This window comes from Cetorhinus maximus, chromosome 5 (assembly GCF_964194155.1).
Source record: "Cetorhinus maximus chromosome 5, sCetMax3.hap1.1, whole genome shotgun sequence".
NCBI lineage: Eukaryota > Metazoa > Chordata > Chondrichthyes > Lamniformes > Cetorhinidae > Cetorhinus > Cetorhinus maximus.
The window spans coordinates 141,146,438-141,172,223 of record NC_135883.1 but is presented as its reverse complement, the minus strand read 5'-3'; the positions used below and the strand labels follow the sequence as shown (position 1 = coordinate 141,172,223).

At 40.9% G+C, this 25,786-nt stretch overlaps 1 protein-coding gene across 5 annotated transcripts in view; it reads left to right on the top strand.

Moving 5' to 3' along the window:
- Positions 1-25,786, top strand: part of zbtb24 (zinc finger and BTB domain containing 24) — a 33,702-nt gene that overhangs the window by 4,571 nt on the left and 3,345 nt on the right. For 3 of the 5 annotated variants that reach the window (XM_078542563.1, XM_078542565.1, XM_078542568.1), the window contains exons 2-6: positions 6,665-7,662; positions 14,746-14,913; positions 17,861-17,944; positions 21,513-21,596; positions 22,897-22,978. In XM_078542563.1, the coding sequence (XP_078398689.1) occupies positions 6,705-7,662; positions 14,746-14,913; positions 17,861-17,944; positions 21,513-21,596; positions 22,897-22,978 (1,376 nt within the window). In that variant the 5' untranslated portion in view covers positions 6,665-6,704. The remainder of the gene's footprint in view (positions 1-6,664; positions 7,663-14,745; positions 14,914-17,860; positions 17,945-21,512; positions 21,597-22,896; positions 22,979-25,786) is intronic. The other 2 variants (XM_078542566.1, XM_078542564.1) reach the window with 1 other exon arrangement.

Genomic DNA, 25,786 nt, shown 5'->3' with positions numbered 1-25,786 from the left:
ATTTAGAAGAGTTAGCAAAGTGAGCGTTGGTCCAATAGAAAGTGAGTCTGGTGAATTGATAATGGAAAACAAGGAGATGGCAGATGAACAAATATTTTGCATCAGTTTTCACTATAGAAGATGCAAGTAACATCCCAGAAGCAGCAATAAACCAGGAAGTGGAAGTGGGGAAAGAAGTCAGCAAAATTACAGTTACCAGAGAAGTGGCACTGAGTAAATTGTTGGAGCTGCGGGCTGACAAGAGCCCGGGTCCTGACAAACTTCATCCTAGGATCTTAAAAGTGAGATAGCTGATGCATTGGTTTTAATTTTCCTAAACTCCATAGTTTCCAAGAAGGTCCCATTAGATTGGAAGATAACATTAGTCAAAAAGGGAGGGAGACTGAAAGCGGGAAACTGCTGAATCTGCCACTATCAACATCCTTGGGGCTACCATTGACCAAAAACTGAACTTGACTAGCCATATAAATACTGTGGCTACAAGAGCAGGTCAGACACTGGGAATTCTGTGATGAGTAACTCACCACCTGACTCTCCAAAGCCTGTCTACCATCTACAAGGCACAAGTCAGGAGTGTGATGGAATACTGTTCACTTGCCTGGATGAGTGCAGCTCCAACAACACTCAAGAAGCTTGGCACCATCCTGGACAAAGCAGCCCGCTTGATTGGCATCCCACCCACCACCTTCAACATTCAGTCCCTCAACCACCAATGCACTGTGGCTGCAAGTGTATACCATTTACAAGATGCACTACAGCAATTCACCAAGGCTCCTTCGACAGCACCTTCCAAACACATGACTGCTACCATCTAGAAGGACACGGGCAGCAGACACACAGCAAGTTCCCCTCCAAGTCACTCACTATCCTGACTTGGAAGTATATCGACATTACTTCACTGTTGGGTCAAAATCCTGGAAGTCCCTTCCTAACAGCACTGTGGACTGCAGCAGTTCAAGAAAGTGACTCCCCACCATCTTCTCAAGGGCAATTGGGGATGGACAATCAATGCTGGCCTAGCCAGAGACACCCACATCCCAAGAAAGATTTTTTTTAAAAAGACACGACATGCTTTTAATTTCAATTGGTGTAAATCAAAATGGTTACCATGTTTTTTATGTTGAAGCAGGAAACCTACTCTGTTTAGAGTACATTCTGTGTTGATTTTGTTATTGTTCCAAACTGATGCTGATTGTATGAACAAGTCTGCTGTAAGTGGGTGACAGGGAGGTGAAATTAAGGTCAGAAACAAATACTTTGTCTGGTCCAATGGGATCATCTCCTAAATAGATATTAATTGTCAAAAAAGTAGCCTGGGTTATGGTAAGTTAGCAAGCCATGCTTTGTCAGGGAATCAGGTTTATCAAAGCTCTAAAAAAATTCACTTAAATATTTTTGAGACTTGTCTCACTGAGAAGGGTTTCTAACTTAAGGTGAAGTAAATGATTGTGTGCAGTTCTGGAATCCGCATTATAGGAAGGATGTGATTGCACTGGAGAGAGTGCAGAGGAGATTCACCAGAGTGTTGCCTGGGCTGGAGAGTTTTAGTTATGAGGAGAGATTGGATAGACTGGGGTTATTTTCCCTGGAGCAGAGGAGATTGAGGGGGACATGATTGAGGTGTATAAAATTTCGAGGGGCATAGATAGGGTAGACAGGAAGGAACTTTTTCCCCTTGGTGGAAGGATCAATAACCAGGGGGCATAGATTTAAGGTAAGGGGCAGGAGGTTTAGAGGGGATGTGAGGAAGAATTTTTTCACCCAGAGGGTGCTGGGAATCTGGAACTCACTGCCTGAAAGAGTGGTAGAGGCAGAAAGAAGTATTTGGATGTACACTTGCGATGCCATGCCATACAAGGTTACGGGCCTAGTGCTGGAAAATGGGATTAGAATAGGTGCTTGTTTGACCGGCACAGACTTGATGGGCCGAAGGGCCTTTTTCTGTGCTGTAGACCTCTATGACTATAAATGAATGCGAGTAGTGTTTATTATATATATGTGTGGATGTTTATGTATGAAGACGGACAAGGTACAGAGAAACAATATTTTGTAAACTTTTTACTCTTAACTTTCTTCACCTACAAAGCAGATCAATTGTTTCCATGCTTTTCTCTATGTTCTCACATGTGTACAAGCAAGTCATCATGGCAATACAAGAAAGATTGCATTATACAGGAAAATCTGTGAATGCCTATGTCTTCGAAGTTCTACTTGTAAAGTGTTGGATGGACATTCAGAGGAGTGGATTTTAACATCCCTTTACTTTGCAGAATGATTTGTATTCCAAGCAGTTCAAAAATGTGTGATTTTGTTTTTGGTGTTCTTAATCCAATTTAGATTGCGGGCTATATTTCACAGCAACAATGAAAAAAGCTACCATGTATAATTTTGCACTTATGCAATTGTTTAAAAGTTGTAATTGAAGCTTTCGTTTCAGGCCATGAACCTCCCCGGTGCCTGGACAGTACAGGCCAATTTTGCAAAACATGCTGTGCTCGGACAGTAGTAGCCAGAAAGAAAAACAATGATTCCTCTCTTGCCTATTGATCAGTCTCTGATGCGCTATTACCTTGGAAGCTCCCAAATAGCACATTTTATAGTAGTAAACCAGGGGATTGGGAAGCCTACAAAGACCAACAGAGGACAACTAAAAAAGAAATAAGGAGGGAGAAAATTAAATATGAGGGTAAACTAGCCAGTAATGTAAAAGAAGATTGCAAGAGTTTTTTTAGATATATAAAGGGTAAGAGAGAGGCAAAAATGGACATTGGGCCGCTGGAAAATGACGCTGGAGAAGTAGTAGTGGGGAACAAAGAAATGGCGGAGGAACTGAATAGGTACTTTGCATCAGTCTTCACAGTGGAAGACATGAGTGACATCCCCAAAGTTCAAGAGAGTCGGGGGGCAGAGGTGAGTATGGTGGCCATTACCAAGGAGAAGGTACTAGGAAAACTGAAAGGTCTGAAGGTGGATAAATCACCTGGACCAGATGGATTACACCCCAGAGTTCTGAAGGAGATAGCTGAAGAGATGGTGGAGGCGTTAGTGGTGATCTTCAGGAATCACTGGAGTCAGGGAGGGTCCCAGAGGACTGGAAAATCGCTAATGTAACCCCCCTGTTTAAGAAGGGAGTGAGGCAAAAGACGGGAAATTACAGGCCGATGAGCCTGACCTCGGTCGTTGGTAAGATTTTAGAGTCCATTATTAAGGATGAGATTTCAGAATACTTGGAAGTGCATGGTAAAATCAGGCAAAGTCAGCATGCTTTCATCAAAGGGAGGTCATGCCTGACAAATCTGTTAGAATTCTTTGAGGAGGTAACGAGTAGGTTAGACAAAGGAGAGCCAATGGATGTTATCTTCTTGGACTTCCAGAAGGCCTTTGACAAGGTGCCGCACAGGAGGCTGCTCAGTAAGATAAGAGCCCATGGTGTTAGAGGCATGGTACTAGCATGGATAGAAGATTGGCTGTCTGGCAGGAGGCAGAGAGGACTAGAATATAAAAGCAGGGATGTGCTGCTGAGGCTTTATAAGGCTCTGGTCAGACCACATTTAGAATATTGTGAGCAATTTTGGGCCCCGTACCTCAGGAAGGATGTTCTGGCCCTGGAGAGGGTCCAGAGGAGGTTCACGAGAATGATCCCAGGAATGAAAGGCTTAACATATGAGGAACGTTTGAGGACTCTGGGTCTATACTCGATGGAGTTTAGAAGGATGAGGGGGGATCTGATTGAAACTTACAGAATACTGAAAGGCCTGGATAGAGTGGATGTGGGGAAGATGTTTCTATTAGTAGGAGAGACTAGGACCCGAGGGCACAGCCTCAGAGTAAAGGGAAGACCTTTTAGAACAGAGATGAGGAGAAACTTCTTTAGCCAGAGAGTGGTGAATATATGGAATTCATTGCCACAGAAGGCTGTGGAGGCCAGGTCATTGAGTGTATTTAAGACCGAGATAGATAGGTTCTTGATTGGTAAGGGGATCAAAGGTCATGGGGAGAAGGTGGGAGAATGGGGTTGAGAAACTTATCAGCCATGATTGAATGGTGGAGCAGACTTGATGGGCCGAATGGCCTAATTTCTGTTCCTATGTCTTATGGTCTAAAGCAAGACTGCTCAACTTTTATAGCAGGGGGATAGGGGCAATTAATGGAGGTGTATACCCTGTTATGAAAATTGTGTCTTTTTTGGAACTGATGCAATATGGTGATGCTGACAGTAAAGAAGTCAAGATAATGTCTCACACTTGATTAGGTTCAAAATTACACTATCTAAAATTTTGAGTTTGTTTTTATCCAACTTAAGTTTTCTAGGATCTTGACTGGTTGCTTGGAGGTCCCACACAATTAATGTTTAAATGTTCCTGTCAACAATTTGTTGGACCTGAGAATTTTGATTCAACAATTCAGCTATTAAAAAAAGCTTCTTAAAAATTACACAATTACAAATGCTTATTATCACCAGGATTTCAGTAATGCATAATATTTAGTGAAATTTCCATGTCTACATATGAAATTTTGAACTATGTTATGAAAGTATAATAATCTGTTAGAGTGCGGAAGCATTTTTAATCTTGGACATTATTTGTCAAAACTGATAGTTACTTATATTAGGTTAGCTATTGTAAAACCTTTGACTAGGTAATACAGGACTGTTTCTGTTCATTGCATATGTCAATGATTTGATAATACGCCTAGAGAAAGTGATATCTAAATATCACTTAACTAGATATCAAACTATGTTAAAATAGAAAATACAGTAATAATTCTATGAACAATAAAAAACTGCAAAGGAGGTAGTGATGAGATATGGAATGGACAAAGAGAGGCAGATATAATTCAAAGTGAGGAAATGTGAGATGGTATACTTGCTTTTTTAAAAGCCGTGCCTGAAGTGAATAGGCCTTTAAAAAAAATATTATGGAATACTTGATTTTATGGCATAACGTATAGAATAAAGAATTCAAGATGTAATGGTATATCAATGTAAAACTGTAGGAAGACCACCACTGGAGTAACATGTTTTGGACTGCACACTAGAAAGATGTTGAGGCAATAGAGGTGGCACAGATTCACCGACGAGCCTGTTGTGTGGTACAGGCAAATAAAAGATTGGCCTGTTTCATTAAGAACACAGAATGAAGCGTTAATTTGTTAGAGCTGTTTAAAATTATGAATTGTTGGGACAGAGCAGATAGAAACTGCTAGGTTCCAGTGACTGGGGGATTTTGAACAAGGGAATGTAGATATAAGATTATAGCACACTAAATGAGAGGCTTATTCGATTATTTCAAAATTTATGTTTGGAGTTTAACACTATAGTTGGTCATCCTATGGATTACTGAAGGATACATGATTTTGTTCAAGCGCATACACAATTACAAATGCTTATTATCACCAGGATTTCAGTAATGCATAATATTTAGTGAAATTTCCATGTCTACATATGAAATTTTGAACTATGTTATGAAAGTATAATAATTTTCATAATATTTTTCTGGTTTGTTGTAAAGTAGGTTTATGGATGTGAGTGTAGATGGTTCTGTATGTGTGATTTAATTACATTTGGAGTCAGGTACTCTGCAAGCTTGAAATTATTAAAAGAAGCTAGGTGTAGAAATGTACTTGAAATGCTAATGAGTAAACATGGATGCTGTCTTAGCCTGTAAGGTGTGTTAGCCTGTTAGGTAAGTGAAGGTGTTGTTTGGATTTCAAAGGAATGTTACGATGTTTACAACTAGATAAACAATATGTTTATTTTTCCCAAAGGTTACTGATAATATTGGCAACATGAAAGTTTTTATATTATGGGTAAAGTACAGTTCCAAAGAGAAAAGGAACAATGGAATTTATATATTAAAGAGGGAGAAACATATATAAAGGAGAATGAAAAGCTATGTTGGGGGCCATGTAAGATCTAACAGGTGTGTGTGCATAAGTCTGTTGTATCCAATAACTAAAGTTGGAGAAAGCCATTTGGATTTCCACTGTCAAGTGGGTACTGTGTTAACTTGCTGAGTTTTTTTAAAACCTAAAATCTATTTTGGACTGTTGCCTTAAAGAGGGTGTATAACTGGGAGTCAGGTTAATTAGGAATTTTAGGATTTGTTATAGTATTAAGTAATTGTAGTCTTATGTATGTGCTTGAAATCTTTTTTGTTAATAAATATTTTAATTTAATTTTTAAAATCTCTAAAGGTCTTGGTGGACTCATTAACTCCTGAATTCAGTGCACACATCTTATAATAAATACAAATTACAAAACTGTTGTGATAGCGTGGCCAAGTTTCCCTTGTGGATTTGGTCCGCCTGGCACACATCAACTGCCACGTCATAACAACTATGAAAAATACCCAGTCATAAAGTTACAGATTTTGTTCTTCCAAATTTGACACTGCATCTGGAGGAAGCATGTTAAGCTATAAAATAAAAACTGAGATGGAAGTACTGGTGATCGTAGATCTGCTACAGATGGAAAGAACAATTGAAGGTGATGAATTAAGAGTTGCACACAATACACAATGCTGATTTGTATTAGCTGACATGTAAAAAGTGTTCCTATATCACAAACACAAATGTGACCTGAGATCTGTATTGCTGAATCAAAATCTAATATAAAAAATCCCTATTGTCAATGCTTATTACTTACATTTGTTTTTTTCATTAGCAGGTATGCCAGGGGGTATGTTTGATTGAATGCCATTAAGATGGCTGAGACATTGCCTAGTGTCCCACCTCCATCTTCTCTTATCATCCAATCTAAGACTCACAAAGATACTGTTCTAACTAAATTTGAAGAACAAAGAAAAAGAAATTTTTTGTGTGACATCACTTTAATTGCTGAGGATGTTCATTTCAAAGCACACAAAGCACTGCTTGCTGCCAGCAGTGAGTATTTCTCTCTGATGTTTGCTGATGAGAACCAGCAAGGCCAGGCTATCTACGTGCTCAATGGAATGGCTGCAGACACATTCAGTGCTGTGCTGGAATTCATATACACTGGTCGTCTGAATGTCGCTGAAAAGTCCATTGAGCACATTGTGACCACTGCCAAGGTTCTGAAAGTGAATGATTTGATCAAAGCATACTCAGACTACCAGGACAACCATTTACATGTCAAGGTATCATTGGCTTCTAATGGAATTAAAGTAGTAGTTGTGGAACCCAATGCTGATGATGATCAGCCCTCAAAGCCAAAACGCAAGAGGGGGAGGCCTCGGAAATGTGAGCAGGCGCAAGTGGAAAGGAATGAAGTTGACAGTGGGACTTCAACTGGCCCACAGAAACGTCAAAGCACATTTGAAGAACCTGCAGAGGAAGTTAACTGTAAAATGAGCGGTAAGGCTGTCAGTGAAGGGAGACAAAGCTGTAAGGCATCAGAACCCGAAACCTGTTCTGATACTGGCGGTGATGCAGCTTCGCAGACAGAAGAAGGTTATGAACATAAGTTAGCAGTGGTGAGTCGCAGCCGCTATAGCAACCGTAGAATTCAAAGACCTATTAAGTTAATGGGGTACAAGCTTGGCATGGTGGATGAGGAGCAGGAGGAAGTGAGGAAGCGAGGGAGGAAGAGAAAGTATCCGGATGTGGAGGCTAGATGTGAAGACTGTGACAAAGTGTTTAAAAATCACCACTTCTTGGCCATACATCGAAGGACACACACAGGTGAGCAGTGAATAACCTTTTATATTTTGTGGTTGGGAGAGCATTGAAACAATGATAATTCACAGGTCAGCACAGTGATAGAAAAATACTCCTTTCTACAAACTCCCACTCCCACACTCAGAACCCACATGGGAATCATGAACTTTTCAATATTTTATAAAAATCATTTTGATACAAGCTTTGCATGTACTAGTGATTGCTTATATATGCAGTTTTTGTTTACTCAAATGCCCATCTATTTCTTTGCTGTGTGTAACACCATAAATTTTTTCTTCAATAAACAAAGCACTATTTGTGGGGAGATTTTTGCCAACTTTTTCCAATTTTTTCCTCTGTTTAGGAGCATTAGACCTTGAAACCCTCCATTTAAGCAGTACTATTAAACCTCAGGGTCTACCCTTATCCTGTGTTACTGATCTCCATGACTCCTCTAATGCTGTAAAGCCTAAGTCCTGCCCCCCCATTGTCCCCCACGAGTGGTAAATCTTATGCCCCTCCCCCCAACCCGCTTTATATTATTGCTAAATGCCAACCTGCCATATATTGTCTACTACATTGCTGTGCATTTTGAGGCTTTAAACAAAGTTGAGTACATTGGTAAATGAACATATAATAATCAAGTTTTCATGAAAAAATTAACTGGAGCATAGGATTCAATCTGTCAAACACACACGCGCACACTTCCCAGAATATAAGGTTATAAAAATGTAATTTAGTTTTAAATGGATGGCCCTCATAATCAAATCCCACCATGGCAGCTGGAATTTAAATTCAGTTAATAAATCTGGAATTGTAACGCTAGTCTCAGTAATGGTGACCACGAAACTATCACCAATTGTTGGTAAAAACTCATCTGGTTCACTAATGCCCTTTAGGGAAGGGAATTTGCCATCCTTACCCGATCTGGCCTACATGTGACTCCAGGCCCACAGTAATGAGGATGACTCTTAACTGCTCTCTGCAAAGACCTAATAAGCCACTCAGTTTAAGGACAATCAGGGATGGGCAACAAATGCTGACCTTGCCAGTGATGCCCACACCCCATGAAAGAATAAATGAAGTATTTTTATGTTGTAAAACGTGTAACTCCCAAAACCAATACATTGTTTGGAACTGATCTGGAACTGGAAAACGCAGGAGGTCTGGTAACATCTGTGGAGAGAAAAACAGAGTTAACGTTGCGAATCCAATATGTCTCTTCTTCGGAACCCAAAGAAGAGTCATATTGGACTCAATATGTTAACTCTGTTTCTCTCTATAGATGCAGCCAGACCTGCTGAGTTTTTCAGTATTTTCTGTTTTTATTTCAGATTTCCAGCATCCACAGTATTTTGCTTTTATTCCAGCCAAAGGAATGTTGGCGGCCAGGGAAAGGGATATAAAGATGGTTTGAATTCTGACCTGACACAATGCTGACACAATGTTGAGATCAACATATGGGAGGAAACTACAGTAATTCCTCACTTACTGTCATAGGACTTGGAGCAGGAATAGGCCGTTCAGCCCTTCGACCTGCTTCACCATTCAATAAGGTCGTGACTGATCTGGTTGTGGTCTCAATTCCACTTTCCTGTCTGCCCCTCATAACCCTTGACTCTCTTGCCTATGAAAAATCTGTCTAACTCTGCCTTGGATAAATTCAATGACCCAGCCTCCACTGCTTTTTGCGGAAAAGAATTCCACATACTAACAACCCTCTGAGAGAAAAAAAATTCTCCTCATCGTTGTCTTAAACGGTAGACCTCTTATTCCTAATCTGTGTCCTCTAGTTTTCGTCTCTCCCACAACTGGAAACATCCTCCCGGTATCTACCCTATTAAGTCCCCTCAGGATCTTATATGTTTCAATAAGATCACCTCTCATTCTTCTAAACTCCAATGGATATGAATCCAACCTGTCCAACCTTTGTTCAAAAGATAAGCCCTTCATCGCAGGAAAATCTGATTTGTTTAACACTGTTTAGCTTAAAGTCACACTTTTAAAGAACACAACTAGGACTAACTTCATCGCAGGAATGAGTTGAGTGAATCGTCTCTGAACTGCTTCTAACGCCAATTATATCTTTTTTCAAATAAGGAGACCAAAACTGTACACAGTACTCCAGATGTGGTCTCACCAAGGCCCTGTACAGCTGCAGTAAAGCTTCCCTACTTTTATATTCCATTCCCCTCGTAATGAATGCTAACATTTAATTTGCCACCTTAATCACGTGCTGAACCTGCATACTAACTTTGTGATTTATGTACCAGGATATCCAGATCTCTCTGTACCACCAAGGTCAACAATCCCTCTCCATTTAAATTGCTTTTCTATTCTTCCTGCAATGTGGACAAGTTCATACTTACCCACATTATACTCCTTCTGCCAAATTTTTGCCCATTCATTTAATCTGTCTGTATCCCTTTGTGTTAGTCCTAGTTGTGTTCTTTAAAAGTGTGACTTTAAGCTGAACAGTGTTAAACAAATCAGATTTTCCCATAAGAATTAATGTATAAACTGAGTTACATTCCCCAGTAAGTCCCTCCGCTGATCCCCAGCGTCTCTTCCCGATCCCCAGTGAGTCTCTTCCTGATCCCCAGTGAGTCTCTTCCCAATCCCCAACGAATCTCTTCTCAATCCCCAGCAAGTCTCTCCCCAGTCTCTGTTACCTGGATGTGGAAACAGCGAATCAATAGCACTTTTGACCATTTGGAGCGAGGCAACAAATGGCGCAGCAGCAGGGCAGCAAGTGGGGCAGGAGTGAGGAAGCAAGAAGGACAGAAGCAGGACAAGGAGTGAGGCAGCAAGCAGGGCTGGAGTGAGGCAGCGAGCAGGGCGGGAGTGAGGTAGTAAGCAGGTGGGAATGAGGCAGCAAACAGAATAGAAGTGGTGCAGTGAGTGGGGCAGGAATGGTGCAGCGAGCAGGGCAGGAATGATGGGCAATAAATGCTGGCCAGCGAATCCCACATCCCGTAAAAGAATAAAAAAAGAGGTAGTGAGCAGGGCAGCAAGTGGGACAGAAGTAAGGCAGCGAGCAGGGGAGCAAGTGGGGTTGGAAAGAGGAAGCAGGCAGGACAGGAGTGAGGCTGTGAACAAGGGAGTAAGTGGGACAGGAATGAGGCAGTGGGCAGGGTGGGAGCGAGGCAGTGAGTGGGAAAGCAGGCAGGGCAGGAGCAAGGCAACAAGCGGAGTGTAAACAGGGCAGGAGTGATGCAGCAAATGGGACGGGATGAGGGAGTGAGCAGGACGGTAGCAAGGCAGTGAATAGGGCAGCAGGTGGGGCAGGAGCAGAGCATCGAGCAGGCCAGCAAGCGGGGCGGGAGTGAGGCAATGAGCAGGGTGGGATCTGAATCTCCCAAGCCAACTCCTGAGGTTGCAGACAAACCTCCTAACTGTGCTGTTCTATTGCTCTGGCGATGACAATGTGTAATGAGTGCAATGATGCGCAGCTTTGAAGTCAACGATGCGTGCAAACAACATAAAATTGAAAATGGCAACACAAATCAGAAAAACTGGCCCAAAGGAATAAATGACTTTAAAATGAAACAATGCTGAGTGCGGTGACTTAAAGTGAGGACTTACTGTGGAGTCTGAATAAGCTGGACTTGCCAAAGAAGAGAAACATGGACAGAGGAAAGAATGATAGTCTGCCTTTCAGGTTGTCTCTTTGAATTGTTACGACCTGTGTAAGACCAATAACTTTTAAAAAGCAGTTCGAATTCCCAGTGACCAACTTAAAGGATCATACAAGATTTCAAGTTTTACAACTTTTATTCTCACAAACTAAAAGTAACATTGACTAATTGTTATCTTTGTTGGCACTTATACTTTAAACTACAGAGTAGAATTTTCCCTTTCTATTTTAACACACCGAAAATTCCACTCCACGGTTATACTTTACAGTGTCCCTTAAGCAGACATTCAGTTCTCCCAGGACCAGTCTAAAGTGATTTTTCACGCCCAAGGGTTTACTCCTGTTCTTTTCATTTCCCAGCCTGGTAGCCTTTTAACTCCAGAACTATCTTTCACAGTGAAGGTTTTCACTAGATTCTCCCTCTAGCTCAAGCTAGCTCCCCCTTCCCTAGCTTGCTGCCCTATTCACTGCCTTGCTACCGTCCTGCTCACTCCCTCATCCTGCCCCATTTGCTGCATCACTCCTGCCCTGCTTGCACTCCGCTTGTTGCCTTGCTCCTGCCCTGTCTGCTGTCCCACTCACTGCCTCACTCCCGCCCTGCCCACTGCCTCATTCCTGTCCCACTTACTCCCTTGTTCACAGCCTCACTCCTGTGTTACTGACGAGGTAAGCATTTATTGCCAATCCCCAATTGCCCTTGAGGAGGTGGTGGTGAGCTGTCTTCTTGAACCTCTGCAGTCCATCTGATGTAGGTACACCCACAGTGCTGTTAGGAAGCGAGTTCCAGGATTTTGACCCAGTGACAGTGAAGGAATGATGATATAGTCCCATGTCAGGATGGCTTGGAGGCGCGCATGCAGGTGGTGGTGTTGCCATGCGTCTGTTGCCTTGACCTTCAAGGTGGTAGGGGTCACAGGTTTGAAAGGAGCTTTTGAAGAAACCTTGGTGAGTTACTACAGTGCGCGCTGTAGCTGGTACACACTGCTACCACTGTGCACTGGTGGTTGAGTGAATGAGTGTTTTAAGGCCGTGGATAGAGTGCCGATCAAGCTGGCCTGGGTGGTATGGAGCTTCTTTTCGGAGCTGCACTCATCCAGGCAAGTGGAGAGTATTCCATTCCACGCCTAATAAGAGGATTTCTTGTGCAAGGCAAATGGGAGTGGTAATGGAATAAGTAAAGAAACAGAAGATGAAGCTGGTGGAGCTATAAATAGATAATAGCAGAATCATTACCAATCACTGCTGTCTGGTTATTATCTGAAATTATCGAATTCAGTGTTGAGTCTGGAAAGTTGTCAAGTGCCTAACCTAGTTCTTTGAGCTTCATTGGAGCTATGTGGAGGCTGAAAACAGAGAGGTCAGAGTGTGAATGGCAAGCAACTGGAAGCTTGCGGTCTGAATGGGGATGTGTAGCAAAGCGATCATCCCGTCTACATTTGGTCTCCCATGTACATTGTGATCAGCAAAAACAGATTGAAAGAAGCACAAGTAAATCACTAATTGACCTTGAAGAATGTTTGGGGCCCTGGATGGTGAAAAGGGAAGAGGTGAAAGGGCAGGAAGTTGCCATGGGAAGTGGTGCGAGTGTTGTGCCGGGGGGACAGAAGAGTGGGCCTGGAGTAGAGAATAGTCCCTTCAAAGTGCTAAAAGAGGAAGGAAGTGGAAGATGTGTTTGGTGGTGGCATCATGCTGAAGGTGGCGGAAATAGCGAAGGATGATCCATTGAATGTGGAGGCTGGTGGAATGGAAGGTGAGGACAAGGGGAACTACATCATGGGAGGGAGGAAAGGAGTGAAGGCAGTAGTGTGGAAATGGGACAGACATAGTCGAGGGCACTGTCAACCATCTTCGGGAGGGAGGAGAATCCTCATTGAGGATAAAGGAAAGCACTGGGGTGGAAGATGATATCATTAAAATAGACATGACTAGTAATGTCCGCTGGTCAGTTTAGGAAAAAATTGGGCTCAGCTACAATTAGCTCCATGGTCTAACAGTGCACAAGCAATCTCTCTCTACCCTCTCCGTCCATGTCAGCTCTCTGTAAGAGCAACCCAGCTAGTCCCACTACCCTACCCTTTTCCTGTGGCCAGGCAATTTTTTTTCTTTTAGTAGCTTATTCAATTCTCTTTTGAAAGCCATGATTGAATCTGCCTCCACCACACTCTCAGGCAATGCATTCAAGATCCAAACCACTCGATGCATAAAAAAAGTTTTTCCTCATGTCACCGATGGTTCTTTTGGCTGTTGAGGCCAAACCAGTGTTTAAAAGGTTCATCATAATTTCCTTGCTTTTGTACTTTTAACCACTTTGTCAACTTGCCCTGCTACCTTCAATGATTTGCATGCATACATTTCCCCAGGTCCCTCTGTTCCAGCACCCTCTTTGGAATCGTACCCTTCAGTTTATATTGCCACTTCTCATTCTTCCTACCGAAATGTATCACTTCATGCTTCTCTGCATTAAATTTTATCTGCCATACCTACCACAGCTACACATATCCATTCGACCAGCCTGTCTGTTCTCTTGGTCTAAAACTATCCTTCTCACAGTGCACAACACTTCCAAGTTTTGTGTCAATCCGCAAGTGTTGAAATTGTGCTCTGTACACCCAAGTTGAGGTCAGTAATATAGACAATGAAAAGTAGTGACCCCTGGGAACCCCACCATATACCTTTCTCCAGTCCAGAAAGACAGCCATTCACCACTGCTGTTTCCTGTCATGCAGCCAACTTCATATCTATGCTGCCACTGTCATTTTCATTCCATGGACTTCAATTTTGCTGGCAAGCCTAATATGAACCTTAGGCATTTGAAGAGACACCATCACTTGTGGAACTGTACTGTAATATAGGTTATAAAAACAGAAAATACTCAGTGGGTCTGGCAGCAGAAATTAATATTTTGGGTTGTGATCTTTCATCAGAACCGCAATAAAGGTTGTTGCATAGACTAGGTTTATATGCCCTTGAGTATAGAAGACTATGGGATAATCTGATTGAGGCATTTAAGATAATTAAAGAAAGGGATAGGGTAGCAAAAAAATCATTTTCTCTGGTGGCAGTCCAGAACAAGGAGGCATCACTTTAAAATTAGAACTAGGCCTGAGTGGTGATGTCAGGGAGCACTTCACACAAAAGGGTGGTGGAAATCTGAAAAACACACCCCCAAAAAGCTGTTGATACTGAAGGTCAATTAAAAATGTTAAAATTGAGATTGACGGTTTTTTGTTAGTTAATATTAAGAGATACAAAAGAAAGGCCCGAGAATGGAGTTGAGATACAGAGCAGCTATGATTTAATTGAATGGCAAGTGGGCTTGAGGGACTGAATGGCCCATTCCTGTTCCTATGTACCTAAGTTAACACTTTTAAGGAAAGAGGAAAAAGGTTTCATATAATTCTGTTGTCATAGGGTTGGATGCAAATTTTGACATTTAAATGTTAAGTTTTAAAAATTTTGTTCCATGGCAGGCGAACGTCCTTTTAAGTGTTTTGAATGTGGTAAAGGATTTTCACAGAAGCACACACTGCAGGTTCACGAGCGAATGCACACTGGGGAGCGTCCTTATAACTGCACAGTCTGTGGAAAGGCATTGACCACCAAGCACTCCCTGTTGGAGCATATGAGTCTGCACACAGGTAATTGCACTGCACCTTATTTTTTTAATCATAATTTGAATAACAAAAGGATCATTACCAATAATAAATAATTAAAACACCAACATGGTACACTGCATAGAAGTGATTTATATCAGTGATTCCTCACAAGAGACAGAATTAAGTTCTAGCAAAGTGCTCATAGCGTCTTTACAATGAAAGGAGGCCATTCAGCCCATTGAGTTCATGCTGGCTCTCTGTAGAGCAACCAGCCAGTTCTATTCCCCCACTCTATCCCAAGAAGCCTGGAAGTTATTTCCCTCAGGTGCCTATTCAATTATCCTGTATTCATGTTTCAATGACATGAGAGACTGGAGAATATTTTTATTTGGTAATCGATTCCACTCATGCTGCTTTGATGGCTTGGTAGGTAAATGTATCTTATGTTATAATACTGAGCCAGGCAGACCAGCAAGGTATCAACTTTATCAGAATGCTTCTCTATTAAACCATAATTATCTTCTTATAGGTTGCTTTTCATCTTGATTGTGTATGTATTTTCTTACAAAACTTGAATTCCATATCCCATATTATGAATTAGTGTTTCATGATGTTTGGCGAATATCCCATTTTGTCTTTTATAGTTGTTGTAAAGCTGTAAGATTCCATTCCAGACATTTCTGTTTCTTCCAATCCTCCTTTTCATTTTGTTTGTCCCAATTTCAGATCCTTTTCTTTTTCTTGTGGCCAAAATATTGGTTTTCTATGCCAGAGATCTTTGGGAAACAGTTGAAAATTATGTGTTTATGATATCCCTAATAGTTTTTTTTATTGTGCATGGAGCTTCATTTATTTCAAATGATCAAAAACATCTTTAACTTCACAAACTGACTTCTAAAAGTTCAAATTCTGATTGTTGAAAGAGGCAATTCAACGCAAACTGGAGGAACAGCACCTCATCTTCCGACTCGGCACTTTACAGCCTTTTGGACTGAATATTGAGTTCAACAATTTTAGATCATGAACTCTCTCCTCCATCCCCACCCCCTTTCTGATTTTTCCCCCTCCTTTTTGTTTTTTTTTCCAATAATTTATATAGACTTTTCTTTTCCCACCTATTTCCATTATTTTTAAATGTATTTCCATCCATTGTTTTATCTCTACCTTTTAGCCTTTTTCGATTCCTTCACCCCACCCCCACTAGGGCTATCTGTACCTTGCTTGTCCTGCTTTCTACCCTTAATTAGCACATTCCTTTAGATATCACCACCTTCAACACCTCTTTGTCCTTTTGTCTGTGACATCTTTTGGTTATCTCCACCTATCACTGGCCCTCTATCCAGCTCTCTTGTCCCAAACCCCCCCTTAAACCAGCTTATATTTCACCCCTTTTCTATTTTTCCTTAGTTCTGCTGAAGAGTCATGCGGACTCGAAACGTTAACTGTGCTCCATTCCACAGATGCTGCCAGACCTGCTGAGTTTTTCCAGGTATTTTTGTTTTTGTTTTCGATTTCCAGCACCTGCAGTTTTTTGCTTTTATCTTAGAATTTATGTGATCACAGAATCATTTGCTCCTGAGATTTTGTGATGTTTTATAACTTTATGTTACATTTTGATCATTGCGCTAAGTAGGTAGTGTGATGTATTGATGCTCAGTGGGTTCACATATTGCATGTATGAGGAAAGTGAAGTAGTTCTGTCTTGTCTGGTCTGGTGGCTATTTCTTGAATTCAAATACAATGCCTACAGTTTAAAAATCCACTTCTACTAACTCAGTTAGATTGATATGTGTGCTGGAAAATCGGACGCTTCTCCCCACCGCCTGCATCAGCACCCACCGAGATATTAAGTTTGAATATATGCAGTCTTTGAGATTGGCTTTCATATTTATAACAGATATAGTTATTTTTGAATGTGGTTGCTTACAATTACAACTTACAATTTTGATAATTATATCAAAGTGCTAATGGGATGTGTACTGTACAACTTCATTCATTCATTGCTCCGTTAAGTTGCTCCATAGTTTAAATCTAGAACAAGGTCTGTCTTGATTCGCTTTCACTTAATAAAGACTGAAGGAAGACCAAGGATAATTCCAGTAGTTTAAGATAATTAATAGACAGTGTATCTGTTTATCAATTCTGGGAATCTTAACAAGCATGTACCTAAATAGTAATGCAAGTGGAGATGCATTGCAAAGCACAGATGTTGTAATCTATCTATGAGAGTGATCTCAAATAAAAGCTTTGAAAAATGTAGAGTACAGAACAATATTAAACAATGATACAAAAGTATGGTACTGTGGATGCTAGAAACCTAAAATAAAAGCAGGAAGTTTGAAACGTAGTCAGGAGCAGAGTTAACGTTTCAGCTCTGTGACATTTCATCAGCTTCAACATTAAGTTCCCTACATAATCCATGTGGAAGATGTTTGCTCCTTTGAGGTGAGGAAAACTTCACATGAAGACACACCTTTATCATATGCTATTTTTCCCCCTCCTCCCAGGCCCTTTACATTGCACCAGCTATAGATCACCATTGGTCAAAGAAGTTTGCCTGTCCTGCTTCTCAATAAGAGAATGACATAAATTATTAACGTGTATGTTTGAAGAAAACCTTTGTTGAGAATAAGGTGTTTTGACAAGATTCTTGCATCCACAATGTTGATTAATGGTTTACAATGTTCAGAAATATCAATAATCTGTGGTAATATGAAGTCAGACAAGTTTCCTGACACAGACCTCTGCAATTTGAAGTGATTATCAACATTAGGCACACATCAGTGTGGAACAAACGCTGCTCTCCATTTGTGTTGCCATTGACTAAACAGTCAGCACCTTTTAATTTATTTTTAAATGTTGTCGATATATAATAGTACTGTATAATAATATGCAGTATAATTCCTGCATTTATGCATCTATTGAACGGGCAGTTTTTTATGTATATCTCTCCAGAAAATCTTTGCTAAAAATGAATTTTCATTTTAAGGAAAGAAAGCTTTTAACTGTGACCAGTGTGGAAAGTTTTTTACTCAGAGGAGACAACTGAAGAGCCATTACAGAGTGCATACAGGTATAATGTACTGCATATTTGTTTTAATTATCAGTCTCAGAAATATAACATGTACCCCAGCTTGTTAGAATTCCAAAACAAAACTGCGCTGAGTACTGTTGTTATCAAAAATACCACAATATAACCAGTATCAATGGCTGAAATAGTGCTCTTATGGTTTTGATAACCTCTAAATTGGATAACTGCCTTGGGAGTATCCCAAGTATTTTCTTCTCAACAACAGCAGCTTGTATTTATGTAGTGTCTTTAACATAGTATACAGTGTCAGCTAAGGCCCAGTTGGTAGCACACTCACCTTTGAGTCAGAAGGTCATACATTCAAGTCCCACTCCAGAAACTTGAGCACCAAAATCTAGAATGATGCTGTGGTGCAGTACTGAGGGAGTGCAACGCTGTTGGAGGTGAGTAATTCAGATGAGGCATTGATCCATGTCCCCGTTTGCCCTCTCAGGTGGACATAAAAGATTCCATAGATTCAGTATTTTGAAGAGCACTGTTAACCCAGGGTTCTGGCCTGTATTTATCCCTCAGACTGGTGATTATCACATTGCTGTTTGTGGGAGCTTGCTGTGTGCAAATAACTATCATTTTTCCTACACCACACTTAAAAAAATTCGTTGTGGGATGTCCTGAGATCATGAAAGGTGCTATATAAATGCAAGTGTTCCAAAATTTCCCACGGCACAGGAACTTTATCAAACAAAATTTAGCAGATAAAGGAGCCACATAGAGCTATTAATGTAGATGACCAAAAGCTTGGACAAGAGGCAGATTTTAAGGCAAATGTTAAAGGACGATCGAGAGTAGAGAGCCAGAAAGACTTAGGGAGGGATTTCAGAATTTAAGCCTAGGCAGCTGAAGACACGGTCGCCAGTAGTGGAGTAATGAAAATAGGACATGTGCAAGTGGCCAGAATTGGAGAAGTACAGAGATCTCAGGGGGCTGTAAGGACTGGAGGAGGTTACAGAGATAGAGAATGGCGAGGTCATGTAAGATTTTAAAATAAAGGTGAAGACTCTCCATATAATTGATTAATTAAGTTTGATCCCTTATTACTCTTCAGAAAGGAGCTATGCTCTGAGCCTAGTAGGTTCGTACATTCACTTCCTTTAAGTACACTTGTTATTCTATACTGCAATATTCTTATGTTTGGGTGTTTTGCTTACTTTTCAAGTTGGTTTTCCTTTTCTTTGCCATTCCCCATATCATAAGATCAAGCAATGTCATCAAGAAAAATTCTTCTCATTCCCTGGCTATCTTAAATATGCGTATGCTGGTTACTGACCTGGAATAACCCCAGGTTTTGCCAGAAACCCTGAGGTCATTACAGAGATCTCAGCAGCTGTGCTGTAGGTAGTTATAAACCATAATTACAACCCTTGATGAGATGCTCTTTATTGGGTAGAAATTACTGTTGGTGAATCAATGTATGAATTCTCAATACATTTAACCATTTGAGTTAATACCTTCATTAAAGTTTAGTAAAGGAAGTTATTTCATAGAATCTTGGAATGGTTATAGGACAGAAGGAGCCCATTAGGCCTGTCGTGTCTGTGCCAGCTTTCTGCAAGAGCAACTCAGCTAGTCCCTTTTCTTGCCTTTTCCTTGCAGCCCTGCAAACTTTTTCTCTTCAGATAATTACCCAATTGCCTTTTGAAAGCTACAGTTGAAACTGCCTCCATCACAGTCTCAAACACCACATTCCAGATACTAACCACTCGCTGCAGAAAAAAGCTTTTCCTCATGTCACCCACCATTAGCTCTTTTGCCATTCACCTTAAATCAGTGTGCTCTTGTTCTCAGCCCTGCTAAACTCCTGACAGCCAGCTCAAGGACAAAATCAGAAGTCAATCTTTACTCAGCTTTATAACAAATGTATAACCTCTAACTCTACAACCACCACCAGTGTCAATAAGTGTCTCTTTATATGTGCTCAAGTAATCATCTAATGAATGCCCTCACCTGTATATCCTTAACCATAATTTATACAATTAACAGATCCTTCTGCCAACGTGAATAGTTTCCCCCTATATATTCTGTCCAGACCCCTTATGATTTTGGACACCTCTATCAAACCTCCTCTCAACCCTCTCTTTAAAGCAAACAACCCCAGCTTCTCCAGTCTATCCACATAACTGAAGTCCCTCATCCCTAGGACCATTCTTGTGGATCTTTTATGCATCCTTTAATGTCTTCACGTCCTTCCAAAAGTGTTGTGCCCAGAATCAGACATAATACTCCGGTTGAGGCCAAACCAATGTTTTACTAAGGTTCACATAACTTCTTTACTTTTGCACTCCATACCTTTATGTATAAAGCTCAGGATCCTGTATGCCTTATTAACTGCTTTCTCAACCTGCCCAGCCACCTTCAATGATTTGTGCACATATATCCTCAGGGAATTATTTGATATAGTTTCACTGGCATTCATAAGGCAGCAGTATCTACAGTTATTTCTACCTTACCTTTTTTTATATACTGATTGACAAACTAGTAAAGATAATCAGTTATTTTCAGCTGGACCTCAAAACAAATCATATACACAGAAATAGTTTCACAAAATGCCTTGGTGTTATAGTGTTAAATGTTTTCCCATAATACGTTATGGGAGAAATGTGAGGTGATGCATTTGGGGAGGTCAGACAAGGAAAAGGGTTACACAATAAATGGGAGGAAATTAAGAGGTGTGGAGGAAGTAAGGGATCTTGGAGTGAATGTCCACAGATCTCTGAAGGTAGCAGGACAGATAGATAGGTGGTTAAGAAGGCATACCGAATCCTTTCCTTTATTAGCTGAGGCACAGAACATGAGAGCAGGAAGGTTATATAAAACATTAATTAGGCCACATCTTGAGTACTGTGTATGGTTCTGATAACCTCATTACAGAAAGGATGTAACTCTTTCGAGTTATCAACAGTCACAGATTGTAACTCTTTCGAGTACATTCACAGTTCTTGGTTTCCGGGAGTGGGACATGAACCCACAACCTTCTGATTCAAAGGCGAGGGTGCTATGAACTGAGCCACAGCTGACACCTCAGAAAGGATGTAGTTGCACTAGAGAGAGTACAGAGGAGATTTACGAGGATGTTGCCTGGACGGAAAATCACAGCCATGAGGAAAGATTGGATAGACTGGGGTTGTTCTCCTTGGAACAGAGGAGGCTGAGGGGAGATTTGATTGAGATGTACAAAATTGTGAGGGGCCTGGATAGAATGGATGAGAAGAGCCTATTTACTTTTGCAGAGAGGTCAGTGACTAGGGAGAATAGATTTAAAATGATTGGTAGAAAGGGAGATCAGGGAAGATTTTTTTTGCCCAGAGAGTTGTGGGGATCTGGAACTCAGTGCCTGAAAGGGTAGCAGAGGCAGAAACCCTCAACACATTTGAAACGTGTCTGGATATGCACCCCAAGTGCCATAATCTGTAGGGCTAAGGACCAAACGCTGTCAAGTGGGATTAGGCTGGGTGGCTCATTTTCTGGCCGGCGCAGACACAATGGTCCAAGTGTCCTCTTTCTGTGCCGTAAAATTTCTATGATTCTATTCTATGATTCTATATTTTGCTAGGTCAATCTATGCCTGAATGTGTGCATTGCCGTCGTAAATTCATGGATGCTGCTCAGCTGAAGAAACATCTGAGAACACACACAGGTAACTTGCAATGTGAAAGATGTATGGCACAGGAACACATTTTCAGATAAAATATGGTGAACATGTGAGAAACCAGTGATGAATAGGATATGGAGTTTGAAACTTGAAAAAATAGGACAACAGGATTAGGTACCATCTAGTTCTACCTGTACAAGCAGCCAAGCATGGGGACAGAGTTGGGTGAAATAGTACAGAGTTTATGTCTGGAGCCAAGATAGCTGGCTTTTGTTTCACCACAGTTTGGAGATTGTTCTGTCTGATCTATGACTTGTCATATAGACAGTTTGGAAAGATAGAGGTGGTTGCAGGATTCAGGCTGATGTCAGAGAGATAGCTCTGGTTGTTGATAGTGTATGCTTGAAAAGTGAGCACGTTCCTGTGGATGATTTCTCTGAGGCAGCAGGTAGGTAATGAAAAGAAGGGCTCCAAAGTGGAATCTTGGAGTACTTAGAAGATTACTGTGGCGAGGTGCGAGTGCACACTATTGCTAAAGATATGCTGGCTCTGTTAGGACCAAATAGATGGAACAAAACAAGAGTGATCCAAAGGAGGTGGACAATAGAAGTACAATTGATACAGAGGTGGAAGGAGTGGTTGAGAATCAAACAATGGCATGGAGATCAAGGAGAACAAGGGGCAAAGGCACAACATGGCTGCAGTCACAAGAGATGACATTACTGACTTTTACTTGGGCTGTTTTTTGGTCCTCTAAGAAAAGTGTAAACTAGGTATTTTTGAGAGAAGTGACCAATGAACAATTAAGAACCTTGGAGAAAAATTATAAGGTTAGATATGGATTGATAGCCGACAAGGAAAGAGTATCGAGGGTGTTTTTTCTTGAGAATGGGGTGACAATAGCACTTGGAAGGAAACGGATGAGTATATGAGCAAAGACAGTCGTTTAGGATTTGGCAAGCAAGGAACAACAAACCACCAAAGATGTGAGCGAGTTAAACAAGAAGTCAAATAAGAATTCTTACCCTCTTATTGTGACTGTAGCAGAGGCTTTAGTCCATATTTACCCCATGCTGCACTAAACCAGATGTACTTGATGCTAACACTGGTGGACAAATGCCATTTCCTGCTACTAGCACCAATGTTTTGGTGAGCACAAAAATGTTATTTTAAAAATGCTGAGACCAAAAGGCACTCCTGAAACAAACTACAGATGCTGGAAATACATCAAAAGCCCTTCAGCATTAAACATGGGTTAACGTTTCAGTGCAACGTCTGTCAGAAAAAATATATAGGCATGGTAACCGACTGTGGCAATAATGCTCACTTACCTTTGGTTTTTCAGGTGAGAAACCATTTACGTGTGAGATTTGTGGTAAATGTTTTACTGCAAAGAATACCCTGCAGACGCACATAAGGATCCACAGGTATATGATTTCACAGTGGTAACATTGCACATATTAATTTGAATATAAAATAGCATAATTGTAGTGGACTAATCTGTTGTCTATATTTACATATAACTGGAAGTGTATTTTTGACTTTATCTGTTGACGAAAGAGAAATTTTATTTACAAAAAGAATTTTCATTTCTATAGCACCTTTCATGATCTCGGGACATTCCAAATTGCTTTACAGCCATGAAGCCCCTTTGAAGCCTAGTCACTGTTGTAATGTAGGGAAAAATGGTAGACAATCGGTGAACAGAAAGATTCCACAAACAGCAGGGTAGCAAATGCACAAGTAATCTGCTTTTGGTTGTGTTGGTTGAGAGATTTGTTCTAGATCTTGATACCCTTACCTAATGAAAATCTGTCTCAATCTTGAAAGCCCCAATTGTTCTACGTTCAGCCTTTTTGACGAGAGCACCAGATTTCTATTACCCATTTGTGTGGAATAATTCTTCCTGATTTTACTCTTGAATAACCTTCCCCTGACTTGAAGATTATGTCCCTCTGTTCTTGATTCCCCAACTGAAGACATAGTTTCTTGGTTTCTACACTATCAGATTCTATTTAAGGGGATACAAGCCAAGTTTAAGTGCCTGCCCTCATTATTTAACTCTGAAAGCCCTGGTTTCATTGATGAACCTGCTCTGCATCTGTTCCAAACCCAAAATATCTTTCCTGAGTTGTGGTGCCCAAAAAGGAACACTGTATGTCAGATGGGATCTGTTCTGTTTACAACAGAATGATAATTTCCTCCCAGTGGTTTTCCAGCCCTTTTAAGATGAAGTCCAACATTCTGTGAGCCTTTTTTTATTTTCATACCTGTGCACTAGCTTTCAGTGATTTGTGCATCCAGACTCCAAAATCTTTTTGCTTCTCTACAGTACCTAGTTATTCACAGTTTGTTTTCCTTTGATCCAAAATGTTTGACTCACACCTGGCCACATTGAACTCTATTTGCCATAGTTTTACCCACTCACTTAATATGCCTATGTCCCTTTACAGCTTCCTGCTCTCAGAAACACTGTTTACCATCTTTTCTATCTTAGTTTCATCAATAAACTTGAATCTCATAGAATTATATGGAACAGAAGGATGCATTTCGGCCCATTGTGCCTGCTCTTTGAAAGAGCTATTAAATTAATTCCATTCTCCTGCCCTTTTCCATTGCCTTGCAATTTTTTTTCCATTTCAACTATTTATCCAATTAACTTCTGAATGTTATTATTGAATCACCTGACTCTGCCTCTGCCTCAGCTCATCTGCTGCTGAAAACCCTTATTCATGCCTTTGTTACCTCTAGACTTGACTATTTCAAGACACTCCTGGTCAAACTCATTCACATTCAACCACATTCAACCCTCTGTAAACTTGAAATCATCAAAACTCTGCTGCCCATGTCCTAACTCACACCAAATCGCATTCATGCATCACCCCTGTGGCTTGCTGACCTAAGGCTCCTGGTTATGCAATACCTTGAATTTAAAATTCACCCTTATTTTTAAATCTCTCCACTCTCTTGTTCCCCTCTATCTTTGTAATCTCCTCTAGCCCTATTACACTCCAATATCTGCACTGCTCTAATCCTGCCCTCTTGATTATTCTTGATTTTAATCATCTGCCTTCAGCTGTCAAAGCCATAAACACTAGAATTTCCCCTCTGCCTCTCTACCTCTCCTGCTTTAAGGCTCTCCTTAAAACCTACCACTTTAACTCAGGTTTTGCTTATCTTCTCCAGTAACTCCTTATGTGACTTGGTGTCAAATAACACTCCTGTGAAGCACCTAGGGGTGTTTATCTGCATTAAATGTACTATATAGCTATAAGTTGTTGTTAACTCTGCTGCCACCATCCTCTCAGACAGTCCATTCCATATCGTCATAATTCTCTGCTTAAAAAAAATTCTCATCTTTGCTCTGGTTCTTTTGCCAATTTTGCCAATTAAATTGATATCCTCCAGTAACTGACCCTTCAGCTACTGAAACACTTTATTTACTGTATTGAAACCTTCATGATTTTGAACCCCTCCACTGAATTTCTTTTTAACTTTGCCTATTCTAAGTGGAACAATCATAACTTCTCTAGTCTGTCCATGTAATTGAAGTCCTTTATTCCTGGTACCATTCTAGTAAATCTCCTCTGCAACTCCTGCAAGGCCTTGACATCCCTCCTAGTATGTGGTGCCCATTATTGGACCTATCTGAGGTGTGATTAATGATTTATCAATTTAGCTTAACTTCTTCCTTTTTTTCTCTATGCCTCTGTTGATAAAGCCAAGGAGCCCTTATGGTATTTTTAACCATCTTCTTAACTTGTCCTGCCACTTTAGAACATTCCTGTATTTTCACTCACAGTTCTCTGTTCTCTAATGGAGTTCTCATGGAGTTTATATTGCCTCTCCTCATCCTTCCTTCCAGGATGCATCACTTTACACTTCCTTGCATTACATTTCATCTGCCATGTGTCTGCCCATTTCAGTATTCTGCTTCCTCTTGAAGTTTGCTACTATTGTTCTCAGTGGGCAGGATTTTACGCGCTGGCGAGCAGGGGCGGGGCCCACTCGTCGACACGTAAAATAACGCGCGGTGACGTCAGGGGGGAACTCCCGACTTCACCGCGCCCCATTTAAATTTTCAGGAAGGCGGCGCAGCGAAATCAGTTGCGCACCCGCTGACCTGTCAATGGCCAATTGAGGCCATTGACAAAGTCAATTAAGTAATTAAAGGACTTGCCCATCCAACCTTAAGGTTGGCGGGCAGACCAGGAGCCCCGGTGCGAACTAGAAAA